At 43.7% G+C, this 24,708-nt stretch overlaps 1 protein-coding gene across 2 annotated transcripts in view; it reads right to left on the bottom strand.

Moving 5' to 3' along the window:
• Positions 1–427: 427 nt before the first annotated feature.
• Positions 428–24,708, bottom strand: part of LOC138293507 (vitamin D3 hydroxylase-associated protein-like) — a 283,695-nt gene continuing 259,414 nt past the window's right edge. Inside the window, exons 13-15 of one of the 2 annotated variants that reach the window (XM_069232748.1) lie at positions 24,361–24,469; positions 21,328–21,473; positions 428–1,942 (exon numbers count right to left, since the gene is read on the bottom strand). In XM_069232748.1, the coding sequence (XP_069088849.1) occupies positions 1,808–1,942; positions 21,328–21,473; positions 24,361–24,469 (390 nt within the window). In that variant the 3' untranslated portion in view covers positions 428–1,807. Of the gene's footprint in view, positions 1,943–21,327; positions 21,474–24,324; positions 24,470–24,708 lie in introns of both variants that reach the window. The other variant, XM_069232747.1, reaches the window with a different exon arrangement.

Genomic DNA, 24,708 nt, shown 5'->3' on the forward strand with positions numbered 1-24,708 from the left:
TTGCTTTATCCAGATGGATTAAGCAGACCATTAGTACGGCATATCAGTTAGCAGGGTAGACCTTCCCAGCTCCAATTTAGAGCAGATCATCGAGGGTGTGTCCACCTCCTGGGCACCCTTTAAGGGTTCCAGTGTAAAGGATATATGTTGTGCTGTGACCTGGACTACACTCTACACCTTTATGGCTCAATACTGTCTCCAGCTGGATGGTGAGGCATCAGCAGGATTGGAATCCACTTATTAACCTGTATGCATGATGTTTTCATTAGATTTGCATCAATGAGTAATTAACAGGTTTTTCAGTTTAGTTATCCAGGAGTCGGAATCAACGTTTGTGTATTTTATCTTTAAGAACTTGACGTGGAAGAGGAATGAGGCGATAAGGATCTCTGACTCTTATTTTGACATCAATTCCAATTATCCTCTGAAAAGTTCAAACCAGCTTTTTATTATTATTTATAAGTTAAAAGCTAAATGATTTCAAAACTGAATTATTTCTTTATACGTGAAACATTTACATGTGATTTGAAAAAGATAAAACTAGGATCTAAATGGTCCTACCATATTTCTCTGAGTGACAATACTTATATTTTTATAGCACTTAAACATATATTTGTCACAACTTAAGATCTCTAACATTCACTTAAACCTTGATGAATTTGAAATAGAAATGATAACAACATTAAGAATGCATTACTTGTTAAAGCATTCTCTTCAGTCATTATTTTGTGTTCCACTAAGGCAATGCAGGCATACTTATCTTCGTTTTCTACGGTGTCTAATTATCTACTTATAGTTCCATGCAGTATTCTTGAAATGCAGACTTGTCTAGCTCGTCAAACATGCATCAAGCAGCTCCATTGACATAAACCCGATTTACACAGAAATGCAGTACTTAGTAAATTTGTGGCTCGGTTCCACATCCCTAAATACATGACGTGTATGCATGTTTAACATTGATACATTGGCAAGTTTAGCATTTATCAAAATGATAATTTCCTTATGTGTTTCAAACGATTCATTCGGGAATGAAAAGGTATGAGAAAGCATTTTTATAATAGATGAAAGCAACCCTCAATATAACTTTGAAAAGTAGAGTGATAGCTGTAGGTATTAGGACGTGTTTTTTTGGCAAAGTGAGAGACTGCTGCGTCGGCTTTCTAAGGGACCTGAACGTGTCAGTTTCCTTGTCTGCTAAGATATCTGCATGTTTGTGTGTATGCCTGTGTGTGACTGTGAAAGAGTGTGCATATGTGTGTGTCTTTGTATGTGTCTGTATGTGTGTGCACCTTCCAAAATCACTATTGGGGATACAACTGCCTTCTAAATGCTCTTAGATACTCACATGTATGTGTGTGTTTCTGTGAGACAGTGTGTGTGGATGTGTGTGTGTTTGTGTGTATCCACGTTAGCCACCACTATTGGGAATATGATTAACTTCAGGATGTTATTGGGTACACTGGGGTGTAACCAGGTGTACTTGAGCATGTTTGCATGGTGCAGTGAAACCTTTCGGTCCACTGCACCCCTGCATCACAAACCACTGTAATCGCACATTCCCAAAACGCCACCCGCTGACTTCCCTACATCGCTTCCCTTCATATAAATGAGGCCAGAACTGCGCCGCATGATGCCTTTGGAATCTGCCAGCAGTTAATAGCTTCAAGGGTAAATGTTCCTCACAAAACACATTGTAATTTTGCACTGATTTGCACGTTGATCTAAAAATTGTAATCAAACACATCCTCCAAAATGATTTTTCACATCTCCAAAAGTGTGGTTTTCATTATGAATTCACAGTGAGGCTCTACAAGGAGCATCTTCTTCTCCTATGGTGAGTCACTTGTTCCACCTCCTTCATGAGGCGGAGGCACAGCTCCTCTTGCCACGGTAGAGCCACACACTGCACAGCCACAGGGAGTCCAACACCGCCTCTTGCTGCCTGCAGAGCAAATGCAAAGATGGTCATCACTTTAGGAGGAGAGGGATTCAATATGTGAATATGATCATTAAATGGGTGGCCAATGGTAACCACATAGGCATGACAATAACACAGAATGTAGCAAATGGAGTGTCATTAATTATGTATTCCTTAAGGTGGCAGCTGCTCCTCTTTGCTTGCCGTTTGGTGGTCATGACAATGTCTTTGCTATCCCAACTCTGTTTTTGGTCAAGAGCTCGCCCCCCACGTCCGCAGCACCACCTTGCTGTCTCGTGTCCCTGACCCCTGCCCACGCTGCTGCTAGAGTGTTCGAGGCCCTCCTCCACCCGCATCCTCCTGCGCCTCATCCCTGGTGTCTAGTAGGCTTCTGGTAAGCATCGCTAGACCCGTGTGCACTGTGCCGCTTTCGCAGTATCTGTACGTGTTTTTGTTTTTCAGCGCCTTGCCTCCTTGCGCTCTTGCCCCCATTTGTGCCCCTTTCTGATTGCTGTATTCCGCTTGTGCTTTTGTGCCATTTACCGTATTTGTGACTGTTTTCCATATTTTGTGATTGCCTTCTCTGCCTTGTGCTTTTTTTCCACTTTTGTGCCTTTTTTCCAACTGTTTTCGCCCCTTGGGCGCTCCCCCTTGCCGCTTTCCCCTGCCGCTGCCTCCCTGCGGCCCCGCCCCCCTCGAACCCCCATTTGCCGCTCCCTCCCGCCTCCCGCCTCCCAGCTGCTCCTCCCTCCCCCCTCCCTTCTTAATGGCTGACGCTGCGCATTGACGGTGAGCGACCTCTGACCTGTTTTTGGTCAAGAGCTCGCCCCCCACGTCCGCAGCACCACCTTGCTGTCTTGTGTCCCTGACCCCCGCCCACGCTACTGCTAGCGTGTTCGAGGCCCTCCTCCACCCGCAGGCATCCTCCTGCGCCTCATCCCTGGTGTCTAGTGGGCTTCTGGTAAGCATTGCTAGACCAGTGTGCACTGTGACGCTTTCGGCGTATCTGTAAGTGTTTTTGTTTTTCAGCGCCTTGCCTCCTTGCGCTCTTGCCCCCATTTGTGCCCCTTTCTGATTGCTGTATTCCGCTTGTGCTTTTGTGCCGTTTACCGTATTTGTGACTGTATTCCATATTTTGTGATTGCCTTCTCTGGCTTGTGCTTTTTTTTCACTTTTGTGCCTTTTTTCCGCCTGTTTTCGCCCCTTGGGCGCTCCCCCTTGCCGCTTTCCCCTGCCGCTGCCTCCCTGCGGCCCCGCCCCCCTCGCACACCCATTTGCCACTCCCTCCCGCCTCCCAGCTGCTCCTCCCTCCCCCCTCCCTTCTTAATGGCTGGCGCTGCGCGTCGAGGGTGAGCAACCTCTGACCTGTTTTTGGTCAAGAGCTCGCCCCCCACGTCCGCAGCACCACCTTGCTGTCTCGTGTCCCTGACCCCCGCCCACGCTGCTGCTAGCGTGTTCGAGGCCCTCCTCCACCCGCAGGCATCCTCCTGCGCCTCATCCCTGGTGTCTAGTGGGCTTCTGGTAAGCATCGCTAGACCCGTGTGCACTGTGCCGCTTTCGCCGTATCTGTAAGTGTTTTTGTTTTTCAGCACCTTGCCTCCTTGCGCTCTTGCCCCCATTTGTGCCCCTTTCTGATTGCTGTATTCCGCTTGTGCTTTTGTGCCGTTTACCATATTTGTGACTGTATTCCATAGTTTGTGATTGCCTTCTCTACCTTGTGCTTTTTTTCACTTTTGTGCCTTTTTTCTGCCTGTTTTTGCCCCTTGGGCGCTCCCCCTTGCCGCTTTCCCCTGCCACTGCCTCCCTGCGGCCTGCTCCCCTTGCGCCCCCATTCACCGCTCCCTCCCGCCTCCCAGCTGCTCCTCCCTCCCTTCTTAATGGCTGGCGCTGCGCATCGAGGGTGAGCGACCTCTGACCTGTTTTTGGTCAAGAGCTCACCCCCCACGCCCGCAGCACCACCTTGCTGTCTCGTGTCCCTGACCCCCGCCCACACTGCTGCTAGCGTGTTCGAGGCCCTGCTCCACCTGCAGGCATCCTCCTGCGCCTCATCCCTGGTGCCTAGTGGGCTTCTGGTAAGCATCGCTAGACCCGTGTGCACTGTGCCGCTTTCGCTGTATCTGTAAGTGTTTTTGTTTTTCAGCGCCATGCCTCCTTGCGCTCTTGCCCCCATTTGTGCCCCTTTCTGATTGCTGTATTCTGCTTGTGCTTTTGTGCCGTTTACCGTATTTGTGACTGTATTCCATATTTTGTGATTGCCTTCTCTGCCTTGTGCTTTTTTTTCACTTTTGTGCCTTTTTTCCGCCTGTTTTCGCCTCTTGGGCGCTCCCACTTGCCGCTCCCCCCCGCCTCCCGCCTCCCAGCTGCTCCTCCCTCCCCCTCCCCCTCTCCCTCCCTTCTTAATGGCTGGTGCTGCCAGGGGCAAGCCCGTCTGCGCCCGTCCGTGCCTGGACCGCGCCCAGCGCTACCCCCCAGGTCCGCCTGCCCCCCACACCTCCAGACATCGCTACTCGGCCACCGAACTTCTCGCCCTCAACCCCGGCCCCTCCACAGCCTGCTTCCAGGCCACCCCGAAGCACACTGAAGGTCCCTTGTCCTGCTGCGCCTGCAACTTCACCTGCAACAGAACCAGGAAGCCTGCAACAACCAACACCAACCACCTCCACTGCATACTCCTCAACACACGCTCTGCACGAAAGCACGCCATCGAGCTCTGGGACCTACTCGACTCTACTGCCCCAAACGTAGCCTTCCTGACCGAAACCTGGTGGAACGACTCCTCAGCCCCTGACATCGCCATAGCCATCCCTGACGGCTACAAGATCACCAGAAGAGATCGCACCAACGGAATCGGAGGAGGAATAGCCATCACCCACAAATCCACCCTCAAAATCCACACCCACATGGACGACACCCTCAAGACAGCTGAACACCTACACTTCCGGATCCACACCGACCCCAACACCACCCTCAGGGAAACACTCATCTACCGACCACCTGGACTACAAGCCCCTTTCAGCGACACCATTGCCGCCCTCACGAGCACCCACGCCCTCGCCTCTATGGACTACATCCTCCTTGGAGACCTCAATTTCCACCTGGAGAACAACAACGACGCCAACACCACATCACTGACCGACAACCTCGCCAACCTCGGACTCAGACAACTGGTCAACACACCCACCCACATCGCCGGCCACACGCTCAATCCGATCTTCTCCGCAAGCAACCACATCACCTTCAGCCACACCACCGAACTCCACTGGACCGACCACCACTGCGTCCACTTCACATTCAAGAAACACACCGAACACCACCGCACCCCACTACCTCCTCACCGCCGCTGGAGCAAAGTCACCGAAGTCCAACTGACCAGCACCCTCGCCCAGAACCCGCCTACCGACCCTACCGACCTGGACACTGCTGCCATCAACCTACAATGGTGGATCCTCGACTGTGCTAACACCCTCGCACCACTCAAGAGGCCCACCGCCAACCAAGAAAAGAAAAAAACAGCCTGGTTCACCGACGAACTCATCACCTCCAAACGCACCTGCCAGAAGCTAAAGAAGAAATGGCTCCTCGAATGCACACCGGACAGCCTGGCAACGCACAAGGAAGCCACCCGCAAGCACCACCAACTAATCCGACTTGCCAAACGTTCCCTCTTCACAGAACGCCTAAACAACAACGCACACGACAGCAAAGAACTCTTCTGCATCGTGAAAGAGCTCTCCAACCCCAGCGCCAACGTCAACGACATCCCACCATCCCAAGAACTCTGCAACGCCCTGTCCACCTTCTTCTTCCAGAAGATCGCTGACATCCACGACAGCTTTAACACCACGCCTCCGCCAGACCCCACCCCCGATAACCCCCCCTACTGTAACCGCCTTACCGCCTGGACCCATGTAGACGACGCCGAAACCTGCAAGATCATGAACTCTATCCACTCAGGATCCCCTTCAGACCCTTGCCCACACCACATCTACAACAAAGCCGACTCTACCATCGCCCCCCAACTTCGAAAGATCATCAACCTATCCTTCGAAACCGCGACCTTCCCGGACAGCTGGAAGCACGCCGAAATTCACGCCCTCCTCAAGAAACCCAAGGCTGACCCCAACGACCTCAAAAACTTCCACCCGATCTCCCTCCTCCCCTTCCCGGCGAAGGTCATTGAGAAGATCATCAACACCCAGCTTACCCACCCCCTCGAGAACAATTCCATCCTGGACCCCTCCCAGTCCGGGTTCAGACGTAACCACAGCACCGAGACTGCTCTCCTCGCCGCTACAGATGACATCAGACTACAAATGGACAACGGCGAGACATCTGCCCTCATCCTCCTAGATCTTTCCGCTGCCTTCGACACGGTCTGCCACCGCTCCCTACTAACACGCCTCCACGAAGCCGGAATACAAGAAAAAGCCCTCAACTGGATCTCCTCATTCCTCTCCGGCAGAACCCAGAGAGTCCGACTCTCACCCTTCTGCTCCGAAGCCACCATCATCTGCGGTGTACCCCAAGGCTCCTCACTGAGCCCAACGCTGTTCAACGTCTACATGGCCCCCCTCGCACAACTGGCCCGTCAGCACAACCTCAGCATTCTCTCCTACGCCAACGACACCCAGCTCATCCTCTCCCTCACTAAAGACCCACACACCGCCAAAGCCAACCTCCACGAGGGAATGAAGTCCATCGCCGAGTGGATGAGAAATAGCCGCCTGAAATTGAACTCCGACAAGACGGAGGTCCTCATCCTCGGACGCACCCCCTCAGCCTGGGACGAATCCTGGTGGGCCACCGCGCTGGGACCCCCCCCCAACGCCACCCAACCACGCACGCAAACTCGGTTTCATCCTCGACTCCGCCCTCACCATGTCCAAACAGGTCAACGCAGTTTCCTCCTCCTGCTACAACACCCTCCGCATGCTCTGTAGAATCTACAAATGGATCCCAACAGAAACCAGAAAAACTGTGACTCAGGCCCTCGTCAGTAGCAGACCAGACTACGGCAACGCACTCTACAGAGGCATCCCAGCAAAAGACATCTGACGACTCCAACGCATCCAAAACTCCTCCGCCCGACTAGTCCTCGACGTACCCCGCCGATGCCACCTCTCCCACCACCTGAAGGACCTCCACTGGCTCCCCGTGGACAAGAGGATCACCTTCAAGCTCCTCACCCACGCTCACAAGGCACTCTACAACACCGGACCCATCTACCTGAATAACAGACTCAACTTCTACGTCCCCTCCCGCCAACTCCGCTCTGCCAGCCTCTCCCTCACCATCGTTCCCCGCTTCCAATGTAAGACATCCGGCGGCAGATCATTCTCCTACCTCGCCGCCAAGACCTGGAACTCCCTCCCGACCCCCCTGCGACAGACGCAGGACCTTCTCACCTTCAGGAGACTCCTCAAGACCTGGCTCTTCCACCAATATCAGCACCCCCACCCCCCACAGCGCCTTGAAACCCTAACTGGTAGCGCGCTCTATAAATATTGTGATTGATTGATTGATTGATTGAGCCACAGGAGAAGCAGAAACTACTTTCTGTAGTTTTCGTCCCTACTACATGAAAGAGAAAGTAGTTGAGGACAGGGTTTAAATATAATCTTAAAACCATTGCTAAATATGAAAACAGGTCCTTGTTTCAGCTTCATGATATGCACCAATAGCCAAACTTCTGTTTCACTTTCAAATATACTCATTGCACACATTTTTGTTGTACATGGTGTGCCTCATATTTTTAGCACTTTGAGCTACTTGCTACCCCAACTTGCAGTACCCCAAGTCTGTAAATAAAATATTGTTAAAAATTACTTTAAACACAGCTTTCTATGCAATCCTGCTGGAAGAATGTATTACTAATGCCTTCATCCTGTCTTTGCATTTCACCAAGTTGAACCTGATGAAATCTCAAGGTGAGAGGCTGTCTGAAAATGGGAAATTACCAAAGGAACAGAATACAGTATCCACAATCAGCTGCAACTCACCATTTCGTAGGGGACAATCAGGGTTTCACTTGGAATAGGTAAATAATTTTGCATCCCGAAATCACTGACACCCAAAGGCCCTCTGTTGTATATATATATATATATATATATATATATATATATATATATATTCAGTGAAGTTGTTTGGTTTTGGGTTAGAATGAAGAATGTGGGGGGTAGTGTACATGATGATGCGATAGAATGTACAGTGGGAGATGGCTCAGGAAGATGAGAGACCGAGGAGTTGTGTTGTTGATGAGCCTTGTGTCACGTCGAGGCCCACCGCGGTGTGAGCTGAGAATTCGGCTTTGGGAACATCCTCGGTTCATGTTTCTGGCGGCCGGGCGTGCCGTGCCCCTTCTGTTTTGTATTTCCTCACACGAGGCCCCAAAGCGAGTTTTGGGCGCGGTGCGCCCTCGCCATTAGGCATGGGCATGGGCACCCCTTCCTCTGACCCCTCACTTACCTGGTGCAGCCTGTTCCTTTCTTCTTTTCTTCTTTTTCTCTTCTTTCTCCTTTTTTTCTTTCTTTCCTTATTTTTACACTTAGCAGCCATGTTCTCTTTATCCAAGCATGCCTTTCTTTTTCCTTGCATGCTTTAGGACCCTTTTCCAAAATGGCACCTTTCTCTGTATTCTCTGTATTCTCCTATGGTTCTTTCCCAATCCAATATGGCATTTTTTTTTTTCTTCGTGTTGGTCATTTCCTGTTTTAGGGTATATAAGGAGTGTGATTCTTGTTCTCCTTGCGCTGCAACACTTCCTTTGGTGGTGATCTTCGCTCCTGTTGTTATTCTCCAGTTTTTTCCCTCACTTGTTCCAGGTTCTTCCAGTATTGTTTTCTTGTTGGAAGACTTCTCTTTTTTGCTTATTTTTGTTCCAGGGAGTTCTTGCTGTAGAGGTTTTCCCTTTGTTTTTTTTTCCTCTGGGACTCCTTTGGCGTTCCACCGTCAGCAACGTGGCTGCCAAAAAGGGCCGCCCTTACCTTGGTCATGGCAGAACCTACAAGGATCAATACCAATCTGCAGTTCCAGTTGGCCAGAATCATGAACGACGAGTAGCCTGTGACACCTTGTTATCTTCAATCTTATAATAAATAAATTAAATGATAATTCTTATCATCTTGGTGTGATCAATCTATCACAAAAAACTGGCAAGGAGCGGTAAACTAATTTGAATGGCTTATCGATAAATTTTGAAGATTTGACAGTTGCACCAACAGAGTCACAGGAGATCTGTTTGAAGTCCAACGGGGTCGAAGGAGATCTATTCGAGATGACAAAACATATCTTCTAATAAATTCCCTCAAGTACTATCGCTTATTTGCAATGCTATTATTATTTAAAAAACAAAACTTAAAACGTATAGTTACGCTGTGTTTGTACATAACGTTAACGTCATTCGAATTCTGTCATGTCTGGGCTCACGCTCTCTTCAACATTTAGCTGTGCGGAATTTCCCTTAGAAATAAACATGCGTGTCCAACGTGGGGTGTTACGTTTGGCATTCAAGGCCAATTTGCTTTGGATACAGGCAGGTAAACAAACTAAGGGCAGCCATCTTAAGTGTCTATTTCACATTAAAGCGAATGTACTTTAACTGTGTGTATCATTGAGAACGGTGATTTGCATACCATTACAGACAGTACCACGCAAACAGTGATTCACATATTATTATACTACTACATCTAAAGGAAATACTGTTTATGTGCGTGTCAGTTATAATGGTGATATGCACACTATTATAAATTGTGCTGCGTCTTAAGGAAAAACTGTTAACATGCGCATCACTAATAACGGTGATACGCACACCATAGTTTATGTGTGCAGTTCAACATTTAAAAAAAATACTGTTTAAGTGTGCAATCAAACATAACGGCGATATGCACACCATTATAAACATGGCTCAAAGTAATATCATAAATCAGCCAGAATTATTTTTAAATAATCCTGGTAAACCAATAATGAAATGGAGAACTGGCATAGAGCATTTGAAAATTATTTAGTGACTATCGATGGGAAAAATTTGAAGCGGAAATCCATCTTCATGTGAATTTAATGAGATGACAGATATTTATATACAAGATCAATTTGTATTCCAGTGTTACTCAAAGAAAGTACAAGAAAGATTACTTGCTTGTAGAAATCCTACACTACAGGAGGTTACTGATATTGCTAAGAGAATTGAGAGATCAATGATTTCTACAAAAGCTTTAATGTCTAATAGTTTGACGAAGGCAAACGTTTACATGATTCAAGAAAGAAGGGCTATGAGAATGTTAATTTTGGGGAGAAGGACAAAGATTACAGATCTAATAGTAAAAATGTTGTACAGTGTTATAGATGTTGATCTAAATCACACTTGAGTAACTACGCAAAGTGTCCAGCAGTAGAATAAAGATGTGCTAAATGTAAAAGAGTAGGTAATTTTGCTGCAGTTTGTAGAAGTATAACGTAATAACATAAAAAGTTATTTCAGTAGAAACAAATTGATAAAGAAATGTGTGCAAACATAGTTTTGACCACCAAGGATAATTCTAGCAAAAATATCACAAGCAGATTTAAACCACCACTTGGAGTATTCTGTATTGGTGGCAAAGAAGTTGATATTATGGCAGACTAAAGATCTCCCATTATTATGTTAGCTGATGGCACATTTTACAACCTTTGGAACAATGTAAAGTTGGTAAAGAGTGATGTAAATTCAAAGTCATTTGGGGAATTTGATATTAAAATGATTGGGTATTTTTATAGTAGTCTTGAATTTAAAGAACGTATCATCAATACTAAAATATATGTAGCTGAAAATGGCAGAAGTATCGTAAAATGGCAAGACCTAGGCAGATTTGGTATAATTTTGAAACCAGGTTCATCAGATCCGATTGTTTTTTGTAAGAGTTACTGTGTCCGGAGGTTTCTGGCATTGGTGATAAAAATACATATCTAAAGTTAGAACAAGTATTAAAAACAACCAAAAGGTGTTTTCTAATCATATAGGATGTCTGAAAGGTTTTGAACACGGTATCAAATTAAAAGAAAAAGCTGCACCAGTTGTACATACGGTTCGGCCCATGCCTCTTTCAGTAAGAAAAGAATTGAAAGACCTACTGTTAGACTTTTCATCCTTGAAGTGGTCTCCCTTAACTTTTTGCCTCAGTTTCCCAGGTTGTTGATGTGTGCTGGACTCTGTTTCTGCTGATTTTGTTACTCTGGGCACTTTAGCACTGCTACCCAGTGCTAAAATGCTAGTGCTCCTATACAAAATGTGTATGTAATTGGCTCACCCATGATTGGCATAGTTGATTTACTGCTAAGTCCCTAGTATAGTGCACTAGAGGTGCCCAAGGCCTGTAAATCAAATGCTACTAGTGGGCCTACAGCACTGGTTGTGCCACCCACAATAGTAGCTCTGTAAACATGGCTCAGACCTGCCACTGCAGTGTCTGTGTGTACAGTTTTAAATTGCCAATTCGACTTGGCAAGTGTACCCACTTGCCAGGCCTAAACCTTACCTTTTCTTACATGTAAGACACCCCTAATGTAGGCCCTAGGTAGCCCCATGGGCAGGGTGCAGTGTATGTTTAAGGTAGGACATATACTAATGTGTTTTATATGTCCTAACAGTGAAATACTGCTAAATTCGTTTTTCACTGTTGCAAGACCTATCCCTCTCATAGGTTAACATGGGGGCTGCCTTTAAATATGATTAAGTGTAGATTCCCTTTGGGAACGGATAGGCATGTGGAGTTTGGGGTCTCTGCGCTCACAATTTAAAAATACATCTTTTAGTAAAGTTGATTTTAAGATTGTGTGCTTGAAAATGCCACTTTTAGAAAGTGAGCATTTTCTTGGATAAACCATTCTGTGAATCTGCCTGTTTCTGGGTCAGTTTGACAGTTGGGCTGTTTGCACCTCTCTCTAGACAGTGACACAAAGGGAGCTGGGGTGTAGCCTGCATATCCTGATGAGCCATCTATGCTAGGACGGGGGGGGGGAGGAGTGGTAACTCACACCTGAAAGGGCTGAGCCTGCCTTCACACAATGTAGTCTCCAACCCTCTGGTGTGTGTCTGGGGCCTGGCCTGGGCAAGGCAGAGTTTCACAAACAAGAGAGACTTTTCTTTGAAGTAAGCCTACTTCAAATGGCAAAATGGGCATAAAAAGGGCACCCAAAACCACAGACTTTAGATCACTTCTGGAAACCAAGAGGAACATCTGCCTGGAGAAGAGCTGAAGAGCCGAGAAAGAAGAGCTGCCCTGCCTGTGACTGTGCTTTGTGGAGCTATCCTGCAGTTGCTGCTTCTGCCTGTGCAAGAGGACAAAGACTGGACTTTGTGTGCCTTCCTACTTGTGAAGAACTCTCCAAGGGCTTGAAATAGAGCTTGCCTCCTGTTGTTGATGTCTCAGGGACAGCAAAGACTTCTCTCTGCCAGCCCCTGGAGCCTCTCCTGAGACTCCTACCCTGCCAAGTGGTGCCCATCCAGTTCCTGGGACCCTGAAAGGAGAAGCTGGCAGAACAAGAGTAAGGAATCCACGCACAGACCACCATGCGGGGAAAAGGTTGACGCAACTCTGAGACACGGCTGAAAAATTGACGCACCTCCGGCTTCGTGGTTAAAATCAATGCTTGCCTGCAGTGTGGCTGGAAGATCGACTCACGCGGCCGGAGAAATGATGCGGAGCATCGCTGATGGAGGCTGGTGAGATCGCAACCCGCGCTGCGTGGTTTTCAAATCATCGTGTGGCAGGATTTCTGAAGCAAACATCGCTGGGCATGTAAAAACAACGCAAGGCCTGCCCGGACCTGAGCTGTTCGGATTGACACATCGCTCTCCTATGGAGAGAAGAAACGACGCAAGCCGACCCGACTGAAGGAGAAACGAAGCACGGTCTTGCTCGTGAGTGATATCGACACATCACAAGCCCCTTTTGACGCACACTCACCCAAGTGGGGTTCTTTTTGACGCGCCCAGGTACATTTCCACGCTAACAGTGGTAGCGTTGTGTTTAAAATTACATGAAGACTCAGTTTGGTCTTTCATTGATAACTCGACTTGTGTATTGTGGATTTTTGTCATTTTGGTCTTGTTTTGTTTAGATAAATATTCTCTATTTTTCCAAACATGTTTTGTGTCATTTTGTAGTGTTTTCATTAAGTTACTGTGTGTGTTGGTACAAATACTTTACACCTAGCACTCTGAAGTTAAGCCTGTCTGCTCGTGCCAAGCTACCGAGGGGTTGAGCGGGGGTTAGCTGAGGGTGATTCTCTTTTACCCTGACTAGAGTGAGGGTCCTTGCTTGGACAGGGGGGGAACCTGACTGCCAACCAAAGACCCCATTCCTAACACCTACTATGTAAATTATGTGAAGAAGGCATAATTGAGCCTATTGATTCCTCAGAGTGGGTTTCAGCCATAGTTATTACTAAAAATAAAAACTGAGATATGAGATCGTGCACTGACTGAAGATGTTTAAACAAAAATATAGTGGTGGATTGTCACCCATTGCCAAAAAATTCAGGAAATATTGGCAGCCTCGAAGTATTTTTCATTAATAGATCTTAGCTCAGCATATCATCAGGTCAAACTCTCTGATTCTTCTAAAGATTACACCACATTTGTAACACCTTTTGGTGCTTACAGATATGTACGCTTACCATTTGGACTTGCATCAGCTGCAAGTGTATTCCAAAAATTATTGTATATTTTGTTTAAGGATTTGGATGGCAATCAGAAATTCCAGGATGATATTTTAACACATGCAGAAACTATTACAGAACGCAATTTTATTTTGAATAGTGTTTTAGGAATCTTATTAAAAAAAGCATGACAGTAAGTAAGTCAAAGTGTAAATTCTTGTGTACAGAAATTGAATACTTAGGACACACTCTTTCTTCAGATGGTATAAAACCTAAAGAGAATTTACTTAGAGCAATTCGCGAAACACCTGATAACAAGGACACTTTTACATCTTTTCTTGGGTTAGGTGAATACTATTCAAGATTTATCATGGATTATGCAAATTTAGTTGAACCACTTAGGATGTTATTGAGGAAAAAATACAATTTAATTGGGAATCTAAACAAGAAGTTGCATTTAGAAGAATAAAAGAGGCCAAATTAAATGCACCTGCTTTACGACCTTATGATCCTAAAGGCAACACAGGATAACAGTAGATGCTAGTGCAACAGGGATAGGAGCTATATTTACTCAAACTGTGTCAGGAAAAGAATACACTGTAGCATTTATTTCAAGAATGCTTAGAAAGGCTGAACAATTCTATAGCACAATAGAAAGTGAAACACTAGCATGTGTCTGGGCCGTTGAGATATTGAAAACATATCTTTGGGGTAATAATTCTGAGATAGTAACTGATCATAAACCCCTAGTGCACATGATGGATGGAAGAGGCAATGCTAAAGCATCATCTAGATTATGCAGGTTGCATTTGAAGTTGCAAGAATATAATTATGAAATCAAACACACTGCAGTTGGTTTAAACAAACATGTGGATTGCTTATCTAGGCTACCATTGAAAGATATGAATGATATTGAAATACATGATACTGAATGTGTTGTTGCTTATGTTGATGCTGTGGAATATTTTGATGGAGTGATTTCTTGTAAGGAATGGACAGACACATGTGAAAAAGATTCAATTATACAGCAAGATAAGAAATATATCACTAAAGGGTGGCCTCACAGCAAAAAGTTAGATAACCCTACTAAATACCTATTGAAGGTGGGACATTGATGAGACACAACTTATATATTCCACCACAAACATTAAAAAAAAGGTTGATAGATTTAGCCCATAAAGGGAATTCAGGAACCACAACCACAAAGAAATTATTGAGACATTTTTATTAGTGGCCAGGAGTAGATAGTGATGTGGACGTGTTTATTGATAAATGTGTGGAATGTGTAAAATCTGATAAACATTGGAAAGCAAGTATGAAAGAAATGCACCTCGTGGATATACCTAATGCACCTTGGTCAAAGTTAGCCATAGATATTTCAGGTCCATATAATTTACTTGATTCAGAAGTGTGTTATTTAGTTGTTTTTGCAGATTATTATCCTAACTGGATTCATTAGGATTTAATTTAAAATATAATCACGGATGTCATTATAGAATTTTTAAAAACAAATTTTGCTATAGAAGGCTTACCAAGAATTTTGGTATCAGATAATGGCACACAATTGATTTCTCAAAAGATGTGTACATTTTTAAGTAAACATAGAATAAAACAGGAAAAACACCTCTTTATAATCCTGCTTTAAATGATCAAGTAGAATGTGTGAATAGGTTAATGAAAGAAGGAATTCAATAAGCTATTGCATCTAATTTGATGGTATATGAAATTCTATGAGAAAAAGTATATAGTTATAACAATACTATAAATTCAAGAACTGGGTATTCACCATTCTTTTTGTTAAGAAGTAGAAAAGAAAGTACTTTACTTATACCAAAATTTGAAAATGATGCAAATGTACAAAATGATGTCAAAAGGATTGATGACAATTTATTATAGGTAAAACAAAACATTATTCAGAAACAGGTTAAATCTAAAACATATTATGATTTAATCAATAGAGTTAAACCCAAAACGTTTAATATACGAGATCTATAAAACAAACCTGGTAAAGTACAGAAAGGAGAGTCAGTATATACTTCACCAGTACAAATTATAAAGGTCACTAAAAGTGCTTTCTATCTAAAAGATAAAGTGTGGTGGAGTACAAACGCTGTAGTTTTACTTAAACCGCATCAAGATAAATTTTGGAATGTTGGAAATAAAGGAATGGATGTAAAAAAATGAATCAGACGATTACTTTGATTTAGAGATTAGTAGTGAAAGCAATAGAAAGAAGAAGTCTGATCAAAGAATTGATGAGAGTATTAGTCTTAGTGATACTGAAGAAGTCAGTGATATGAATTGGTCACAAATTGCTGAAAAAGAAAAAGAAACACAATGTATTAAAAAGTAGGATGAAATCATGGATGAAGTACAACGAGATATAGAAATAAGTAAAAAGCTAGATGGTCAAGATTATGACAATAATGACTGTACTTTAAGAGCAAGTCGAAAAGTGCAAATATATTCTGAGTTTGTAATGTTTTAGTTTGGAATATTGTAACAATGTAATATTTTGTCAATTATTGTACAGTAATAATTTTGTTATGTTTTTTTGGTTAAAAAAAGAGATATATATTCAGTGAAGTGGTTTGGTTATGGATTAGAATGTAGAATGTAGACTATGGGGGTTGCAAAAACAATTATGCAGTAGAATGTACCGTGAAAGATGGCTCAGGAAGAAGAGAGAGCGAGGAGTTGTGTTGATGATGAGCCTTGTTATCTTCAATCTTATAATAAATAAGTTCAATGATAATTCTTATCATCTCTGCATCTCGAAATCACTGACACCCAAACGCCCTCAATACAAGTTCAGGGATTCCACATGCTATGCCTCCTTTTCAAGTTAATTCAGAAAAGATGGTGTTTACCACATGTGGTAAATAACACTCCCTGTTCTGCCTAACAGCCAAAGTATCAGAAATTCCTGATGTGATATTACTGCTAATGACCTCAAATGTTGTAATGGTATATGTTAGACCAACAGCGCTTGGCCTGGTTTCCCCTGTCTTTTTGCTTCTGACCTCCTGTTTTTTATCTTTTGCTGAATTTCGTTTTTGCTGCTTTTAGGACTCTGGGCTGTCTACCACTGCTGGCCAGTGCTAGAGTACAAGTGCTCCCTGTCAAAAGTGTATTAGTGATTGGTTTATCCATGATTGGATAATCATGTCCCTAGTATGGTGCACCAGGTGTGCCCTGTGCCTGTAACTCAAAGGATACTAGTGATCCTACAGCACTGATTGTGCCACCCACATGAGCAGCCCTGCAAACATGTTTCAGGCCTGCCACTGCAGTGCCTGTGTGTGGAGTTTTAAATCACCATGTCGACCTGGCAAGTGCACCACCTTGCCAGAACCAAACCTTCCCTTTTATTACCTGTAAGTCACCCATAAGCTAGGCCCAAGGCAGCTCCATGGGCTGGGTGCAGTGTATTTAAAAGGTAGGACTTGTACTGGTGTGTTTTAAATGTCCTGATAGTGAAATACTGCTAATTTCATATTTCACCATTGCAAGACCTACCTCTCCCATAGGGTAACATGAGGATTCCCTTGAAATATCTTCTGAGTGTATTTTCCCATTGAAAGGTAATAGAGATATTTAAAAATGCATCTTTTGTTGAAAACGGTTTTTGAATTGTAAGTTTGAAAATGCCACTTTTAGAAAGTGGGAATTTTCTTGCTTACCCATTCTGTGCTCCTGCTTGTTTGCTGAGTGCACGTCTTGGTTAGGATGACAGTTGGGCTGTTTGTGCATTCACTCGAGACAGTCACACAAATGGAGCTGAGGTGTGCCCTGCATATCCTGATGGCCCATCACCAGGCTGATGGGCCTTCCTGACCTAGAGCGGTGGGAGGAGCTGATACTTTCACCTGAATAGGGCTGTGCCTGTCCTCACACAAAACAGTCTCCAGCCCCCTGGGGTGTGTGCGCATCCAGGGCAGGGAAAGGCAGGGTCTTGTGCAGTACAAATACTTCTCTTTGAGGTTTGCCAACTTCAAAGACAGCTGTGGTTATACGTACTGGACCTCTGACGCCACATACTCAGAACACTTCTGGACTGAGGACATTCTGCCAGGAAGAAGAGCTAGATGCTGTAGGAGGGACAGCCATTCTGTCTGTTGCTTTGATGTGCTGGCCTGCTGCTTGCAGCTTATGTCCTGGGAGTGGTGAAAGGATTGGACTTAGCTTTCTACATCCTGCTTCCAAGGCTCTCCAAGGACTTGAGTTGAGCTTTCCCCCTGTTAAGAAGTCTCGGGCCAACAAATACTTCACCTGCCAGTACCTGTGCTCTCTTGCTGAGAGTCTCACTTTGCTAAGTGGTGCCAGATCCAGTCCCCGGGCCCTTGGAAGTGTGTTCTGGTGATCTTAAGGAGAAAATCCACACATTGACACCCAGTGTTTCTGTAAATTGACGCATCTCTAGAAGGATCCAACACAGCAACTGCTTCACTGCTGGGAATCAATGCATTGCTGTAAAGATCCGATGCAGCGCCTGCACTACCCCTGCAGAATTGGCACAGTGCCTGCACCTCCGCTGCAGAATGGGCGCAACGCCTGCTTCGCCATCATAGACCAACACAGGGCATCAGGATTTTTGACTCATTGGCCCTGGGTGCCAATTTCTTCATCGACATCGACCGAGGCTGTGAGTCTGGAAACCGGTGCATCTCTGTCCCTGACAGTAAGAAACCAACACATCACCTCCTTGTGACCATAAGCAACCAACGCATCACCTCCCTTGGCTGCATGGAACTGATGCATCTCATGCTTTTCACCTCTCCTGCACCTGTTCTTTTCTTTGGTTTTTGATGCATCTAAGGTACTTTGTCCTAAAACAAACGCATCCATTGATTTCTATGGACTAAACTTGCTTAAACTTTTTAAAATGTTATCTTGACTTGTGTATGAATTTTGTCGTTTTGGTCTTGGTTCGTTCAGATAAATATTGGCTTGTTTTCTAAACCAGTGTGGACTCATTTTGTAGTATTTTCATGCTATTACTGTGTGTGTGTATGTGCACAAATACTTCACACATTGCTTCTGAGATAAGCTGGACTACACGTGCCAAGCTAACAAGTGGGTGAGCACAGGTTATCTTTGTTGTGTGAGTCCCTTACCCTGACAGGAGTGAGGCCCCTTACTTGGACCGGGTGCAAACCACTGCCAACTAGAGATCCCATTTCTGACTCTCTTAACTGTTGAAATGTCTGTTTGCTTTTCTCAGGAGGGTCTCCAACAAGTCACTTGAGAGCTACTGGTAGCTCACCCCAGCAATCCTGAAATAGCTCTCAGAGGTGAAGCCAAATCAGTGCTCTTTTCAGACATTCTGTGTATTTGTAAGAAGGCAGCACTGCTCATCTATAGACTATTAGGGCCTGATTTAGAGTTTGAAGTATTGATTTTTCACTGTCAGGATGACAGAATAAATTCTCCATCAACCTGATGGAGTATCCACACTCCGAATTTACAGATGTCCACCGGCCCAGCGGACATGTTTGAGCTTTTGAAGGTACTGCCATTACGGTGGTTCCTGTCAATGTATTGAAGTGTGCCGGACAGTTCCAACAACATGACCGTGCAGCCTGGCACACTTTCAAGAAGTTTATTTTATTTTCACAAACAAAATCCCAGAGCAGGATTTCCTTTTTGAAGATAAAAAAAAACCAAATGACTCCCTCACTATGGAAGTTTTCTCTCATAGTGTGGGGGTCAATTAAAAGTTTTTACTTTCACATATGGCTGCATTTTTGATGGCAGTATGTGAAAGTTAAAGTGGGCCATTTAACCACTCACTCGTGTGGGCAGACAAATTGCCAATCCCTTGATGGCCCTTTCTCTCCCAGCCTATTGGATGAGTATGTTGGAGACAGAACTGGTGTAGTCTGTGTTGCTGGCATACTGAAGGACCATCTTTCTCTAAATAATGCAGAGGGACCTTTAGTTTGTTGGGAAGGGTACTCCATCACCATTATGATGGAGTACCATCATTGCCAAAATCTAAATCAAGCTGTGTCAGTCAATGAGGTCTGCAACATGACCATCTCTCAATATAGATAAGTCAAGAGGTAAGTTGCCACGTTGTAGGTCCTGCTCCATCAGTCACACAAAATGTGTGTGAAAAATGGGTCATGAAAGAAGATTGAAAGCAGAAGCCTGAGCAGTAATCACTGCTGACCCAATGAAGTATGGGACAACAGGTGCCAGAGTGATAATGTGTTAGTTGGGTGCTTGATCAGTGCCCTGAGTAGAACAGTGTATGGATCCAGAGCTGAGACAATGAGGAATTTCATGTACATTCATCTTTGTGTGTGCGTGTATATGTGCACATTTATGTGTGTGACAGTGTGTCTCTCCTGAATAAATAATGTTGCTCCCTATAAGTTATGCCTGGAATGAAGGACCTGAAAGAGTATACACTACTTCTCATGATAAGGAATTTATCTCTGTCACAATTGTGTCTGTTCATAGCATAATAGTGCCAGTGGAATAATAATGATCACCCTTGGCAAATTGGTGGATTTTGAGGAGTTAAGGATTTAAGCTTCATGCTTAATTTGGCCAGACCACTGGAACTAATTGTTTGAGCAAATGGGAAAATGGCAAAAAATAAGTTAGAAGAGAGCAATATGATTACATTGGAAAGGGGAGAAACATGGACTAAAAAGAATATGCAGAAGTTAAATAAAGAGCTAGGAAGTGTGGGAGATGAAAGAATGAGGCTTGAGTTGGAATCAAAGCTAAGCAAGTTTGGCAGTTGCCAAACCCAGCCTTCGTCCATGCTGGTGTTTTGCTCCTAAGGAAAACCTTTCACCCCAGACAACCTTTTGTTTGCAAATTAAGCACTGCAATGCCTGTGATATCACACTAGGTCAAAACGTACGAGTATTTTTTCACAACCCATTGCATTTTGGTAGAGGCAAAGACTGCTAGCACCCTCCCACGATGACTTTAGTGCATGACCTTTGCCAATTCATGCTGTTCATCTGGGACAACGAAATCAAGACTTGCCAGATGCTGGCCTTCCATTACACCCTATTCATTCATTTGCACAGACAGGCACCATTATGGAATTGTGTTCCTGGTATCAGTCATTGCTACACCTCATGCAAGACGAAGAGTCATACACTCGACTCTCTATAAATTGTGCAATCAATATATTGCATAGCAAAAAAGAAATACCATACAAAGCATCTAAAAACCCTAATAGCTCGAACTTAAAAATGTTAAACTGTTTAGAGCAAAGCATAAGTTTAACTCAGCAATGCAATCATCTAAACCTACATTATTCTTACTGTCTATAACTTTATGATGTCTGACGTAGCTGGAAAAAGCAAACACGAGACAGAAGAGCTCTTGTTAGAGGTTTATTGTTCATACTGGCTGACAAACACAATGAATGACCCCAGAGGCCTTCAAACAGAAATATCCTCTAACTTTAAAACCTACCTACCGAATTCAATCTCTGTCTTCATCACAATAGCCCACACAATATACAGCCTGCAAAAAACGCATAACAAGGACTTGAGTATCTTGGGATGAATTTATAGACAATGAAAGCTTCCCTGGAAATGGTGCCTTGAGCTAAGTAAATGGGAGGCTTAGGAATTCAGTTTAATTAATTAAGATCATGTCAGTTTGAGCCTTCCATGAAACATAGGACCTGTTTAATATTGATCTCCACATTAGCCCTCTACAAAGGAAGCAGGTTGAACTTGATATGAAGTTCACTGTCCTTAGGTAATGACCACCCAGGTGCACGTCAAATAGTTACTAACCTGTTTTAACAAATTGTCCCAGTGGTCATTGTAGTGTCCTTTGTACTGCTTCAGCTGCTCTTCGTCATCTTCAATCACTATTGTTACAGGCACCACTCCAGCAGGGAAATTTAACACATTAAATAGATGTGTATTGGTACTGGCGTCTAGAAAAATTTAAATGACACAACATTGTATATAACATCTATAGTTCATTTCAGAAATCATACATCTCAGGATCCGGTACTGCAGATGTGGGCTTTTGCATGAAAACAAAAGCATTCCCTTGTTTAAGGAGCAGTAATTAATAAATGGGATGCATTTGTATGAGATCTTCAAAGATTGTAAAATGTATGATAATAACTCCATCTGTTCTCATAATTTGTGTACCCTTATCTTAATTGGAGGACAAACACCTCAATTGCAGTGCTTCCAAAAGTTTTTAGAATCACAACACAAGTTTTAGACCAAGAAATATTTGTGCCTCACCTACCTTTAATGGACTTGGGGTGGCCTGTTTTTTCGTTAAACAACTAAAGCATGGTGAGGTAGAGCACTGTCATTTACAAACGTGATATTATCCTTCGAAATAGCCACTTCATTCATACAAACATACAGTTTCACTGATAAAACTATATTGCACACAAATGGTGATGTGTGGAAATACGGTTTCGGTGAGCATTTATCATTTGTGTGTCACCAAGTAAAGTGTCATGATTTGTTCTGGTCCTATTAAAATATTTGTTTGCATCCCACTTCAGAATTACCCCAAAGAATTTGCAGCATTTTTGCTTCCCTAACTGCTAAATGGGTATAGTTAATCTACACGTATTTACATTTTTTGTGTGTACGAAAAAATTACATCCTACACACACTTTTTCTTTTACACACTCTGTACTTCAGCAGGATTGCCACATAACTCACTTCACTTCACTTTTTTTTCTCTGACTGCAAACTGAGAGGAGTTTGTAAACACCAATCCACTTGTTAAAAAGCAGCAATTAGTAAGAAGACATAAACTGACATTTTCTCTTTCTTTGAACGGGAGCAAATGTGACAAGATAAATACAGAATTTATATGCATCTTTTATCAATTGCTTGGACTTTCACTTTCCACCGATAATCAGCTCACGACCTACAAGTGGGTTGAGACTCACAGTTTTGGAAGCACCGCCTTAATGTGTTTGTGTGGATTGATGATGCTACATCTTTTGCCTTAGCCAATCCGTTTTTTCATTTTCACTTAAGAAAGGAAGTATTTATAGAAGCTCCCCATCTGGACCAGGACTGCATGCCTGCCTCTGTGGCAACTCTCTTGTGAGTCTAAGAAGGGCAGAAATTAAGGAAAAGGACCAACATAGGGTTAGCAAACTAACAGATATGTTGGCTATTTTTACTTTTTCTTTGTGAGTTTTGTTTTCAAAAAGGTAAGGAGACTGCAAAATACTTACTTCCCTAAGATCTACATTTATTAACAAAAGGTAATACAGGGAGTGCAGAATTATTAGGCAAATGAGTATTTTGACCACATCATCCTCTTTATGCATGTTGTCTTACTCCAAGCTGTATAGGCTCGAAAGCCTACTACCAATTAAGCATATTAGGTGATGTGCATCTCTGTAATGAGAAGGGGTGTGGTCTAATGACATCAACACCCTATATCAGGTGTGCATAATTATTAGGCAACTTCCTTTCCTTTGGCAAAATGGGTCAAAAGAAGGACTTGACAGGCTCAGAAAAGTCAAAAATAGTGAGATATCTTGCAGAGGGATGCAGCACTCTTAAAATTGCAAAGCTTCTGAAGCGCGATCATCGAACAATCAAGCGTTTCATTCAAAATAGTCAACAGGGTCGCAAGAAGCGTGTGGAAAAACCAAGGCGCAAAATAACTGCCCATCAACTGAGAAAAGTCAAGCGTGCAGCTGCCACGATGCCACTTGCCACCAGTTTGGCCATATTTCAGAGCTGCAACATCACTGGAGTGCCCAAAAGCACAAGGTGTGCAATACTCAGAGACATGGCCAAGGTAAGAAAGGCTGAAAGACGACCACCACTGAACAAGACACACAAGCTGAAACGTCAAGACTGGGCCAAGAAATATCTCAAGACTGATTTTTATAAGGTTTTATGGACTGATGAAATGAGAGTGAGTCTTGATGGGCCAGATGGATGGGCCCGTGGCTGGATTGGTAAAGGGCAGAGAGCTCCAGTCCGACTCAGACGCCAGCAAGGTGGAGGTGGAGTACTGGTTTGGGCTGGTATCATCAAAGATGAGCTTGTGGGGCCTTTTCGGGTTGAGGATGGAGTCAAGCTCTACTCCCAGTCCTACTGCCAGTTCCTGGAAGACACCTTCTTCAAGCAGTGGTACAGGAAGAAGTCTGCATCCTTCAAGAAAAACATGATTTTCATGCAGGACAATGCTCCATCACACGCGTCCAAGTACTCCACAGCGTGGCTGGCAAGAAAGGGTATAAAAGAAGGAAATCTAATGACATGGCCTCCTTGTTCACCTGATCTGAACCCCATTGAGAACCTGTGGTCCATCATCAAATGTGAGATATACAAGGAGGGAAAACAGTACACCTCGTCTGGGAGGCTGTGGTTGCTGCTGCACGCAATGTTGATGGTGAACAGATCAAAACACTGACAGAATCCATGGATGGCAGGCTTTTGAGTGTCCTTGCAAAGAAAGGTGGCTATATTGGTCACTGATTTGTTTTTGTTTTGTTTTTGAATGTCAGAAATGTATATTTGTGAATGTTGAGATGTTATATTGGTTTCACTGGTAATAATAAATAATTGAAATGGGTATATATTTTTTTTTGTTGAGTTGCCTAATAATTATGCACAGTAATAGTCACCTGCACACACAGATATCCCCCTAACATAGCTAAAACTAAAAACAAACTAAAAACTACTTCCAAAAATATTCAGCTTTGATATTAATGAGTTTTTTGGGTTCATTGAGAACATGGTTGTTGTTCAATAATAAAATTAATCCTCAACAATACAACTTGCCTAATAATTCTGCACTCCCTGTATATCTGGAGTTACCCCATAGCTTTCCCAGGACGCCTATGTTCAAAGCAGGACCCATAGCAGGGCAGAGCAAAACATCCAGCTTCAGGTTTTTCCATTCATCTATAAACTCCTCACGATAAGCCTAGGAGAGGGGTAGAATACAGGAAACATTTCACAATTAAAGAAGATAATTTAGGATGTACAATTTGTATGGCAGAGAAAAATAACAGGTGATGGCAGGAATGCTAGGACCAAACTCTGGTATTTACTCTGTACTGCGTCCCAGTTAATTCTTCTTTTTTGTCAGTGTGTCACCACAGACAAAGGCCGACCATATGTAAATAAGTATTTATGCATGTATGTATGTGGTAGTTGTGTAGT

This window comes from Pleurodeles waltl, chromosome 4_2 (genome assembly GCF_031143425.1).
Source record: "Pleurodeles waltl isolate 20211129_DDA chromosome 4_2, aPleWal1.hap1.20221129, whole genome shotgun sequence".
NCBI lineage: Eukaryota > Metazoa > Chordata > Amphibia > Caudata > Salamandridae > Pleurodeles > Pleurodeles waltl.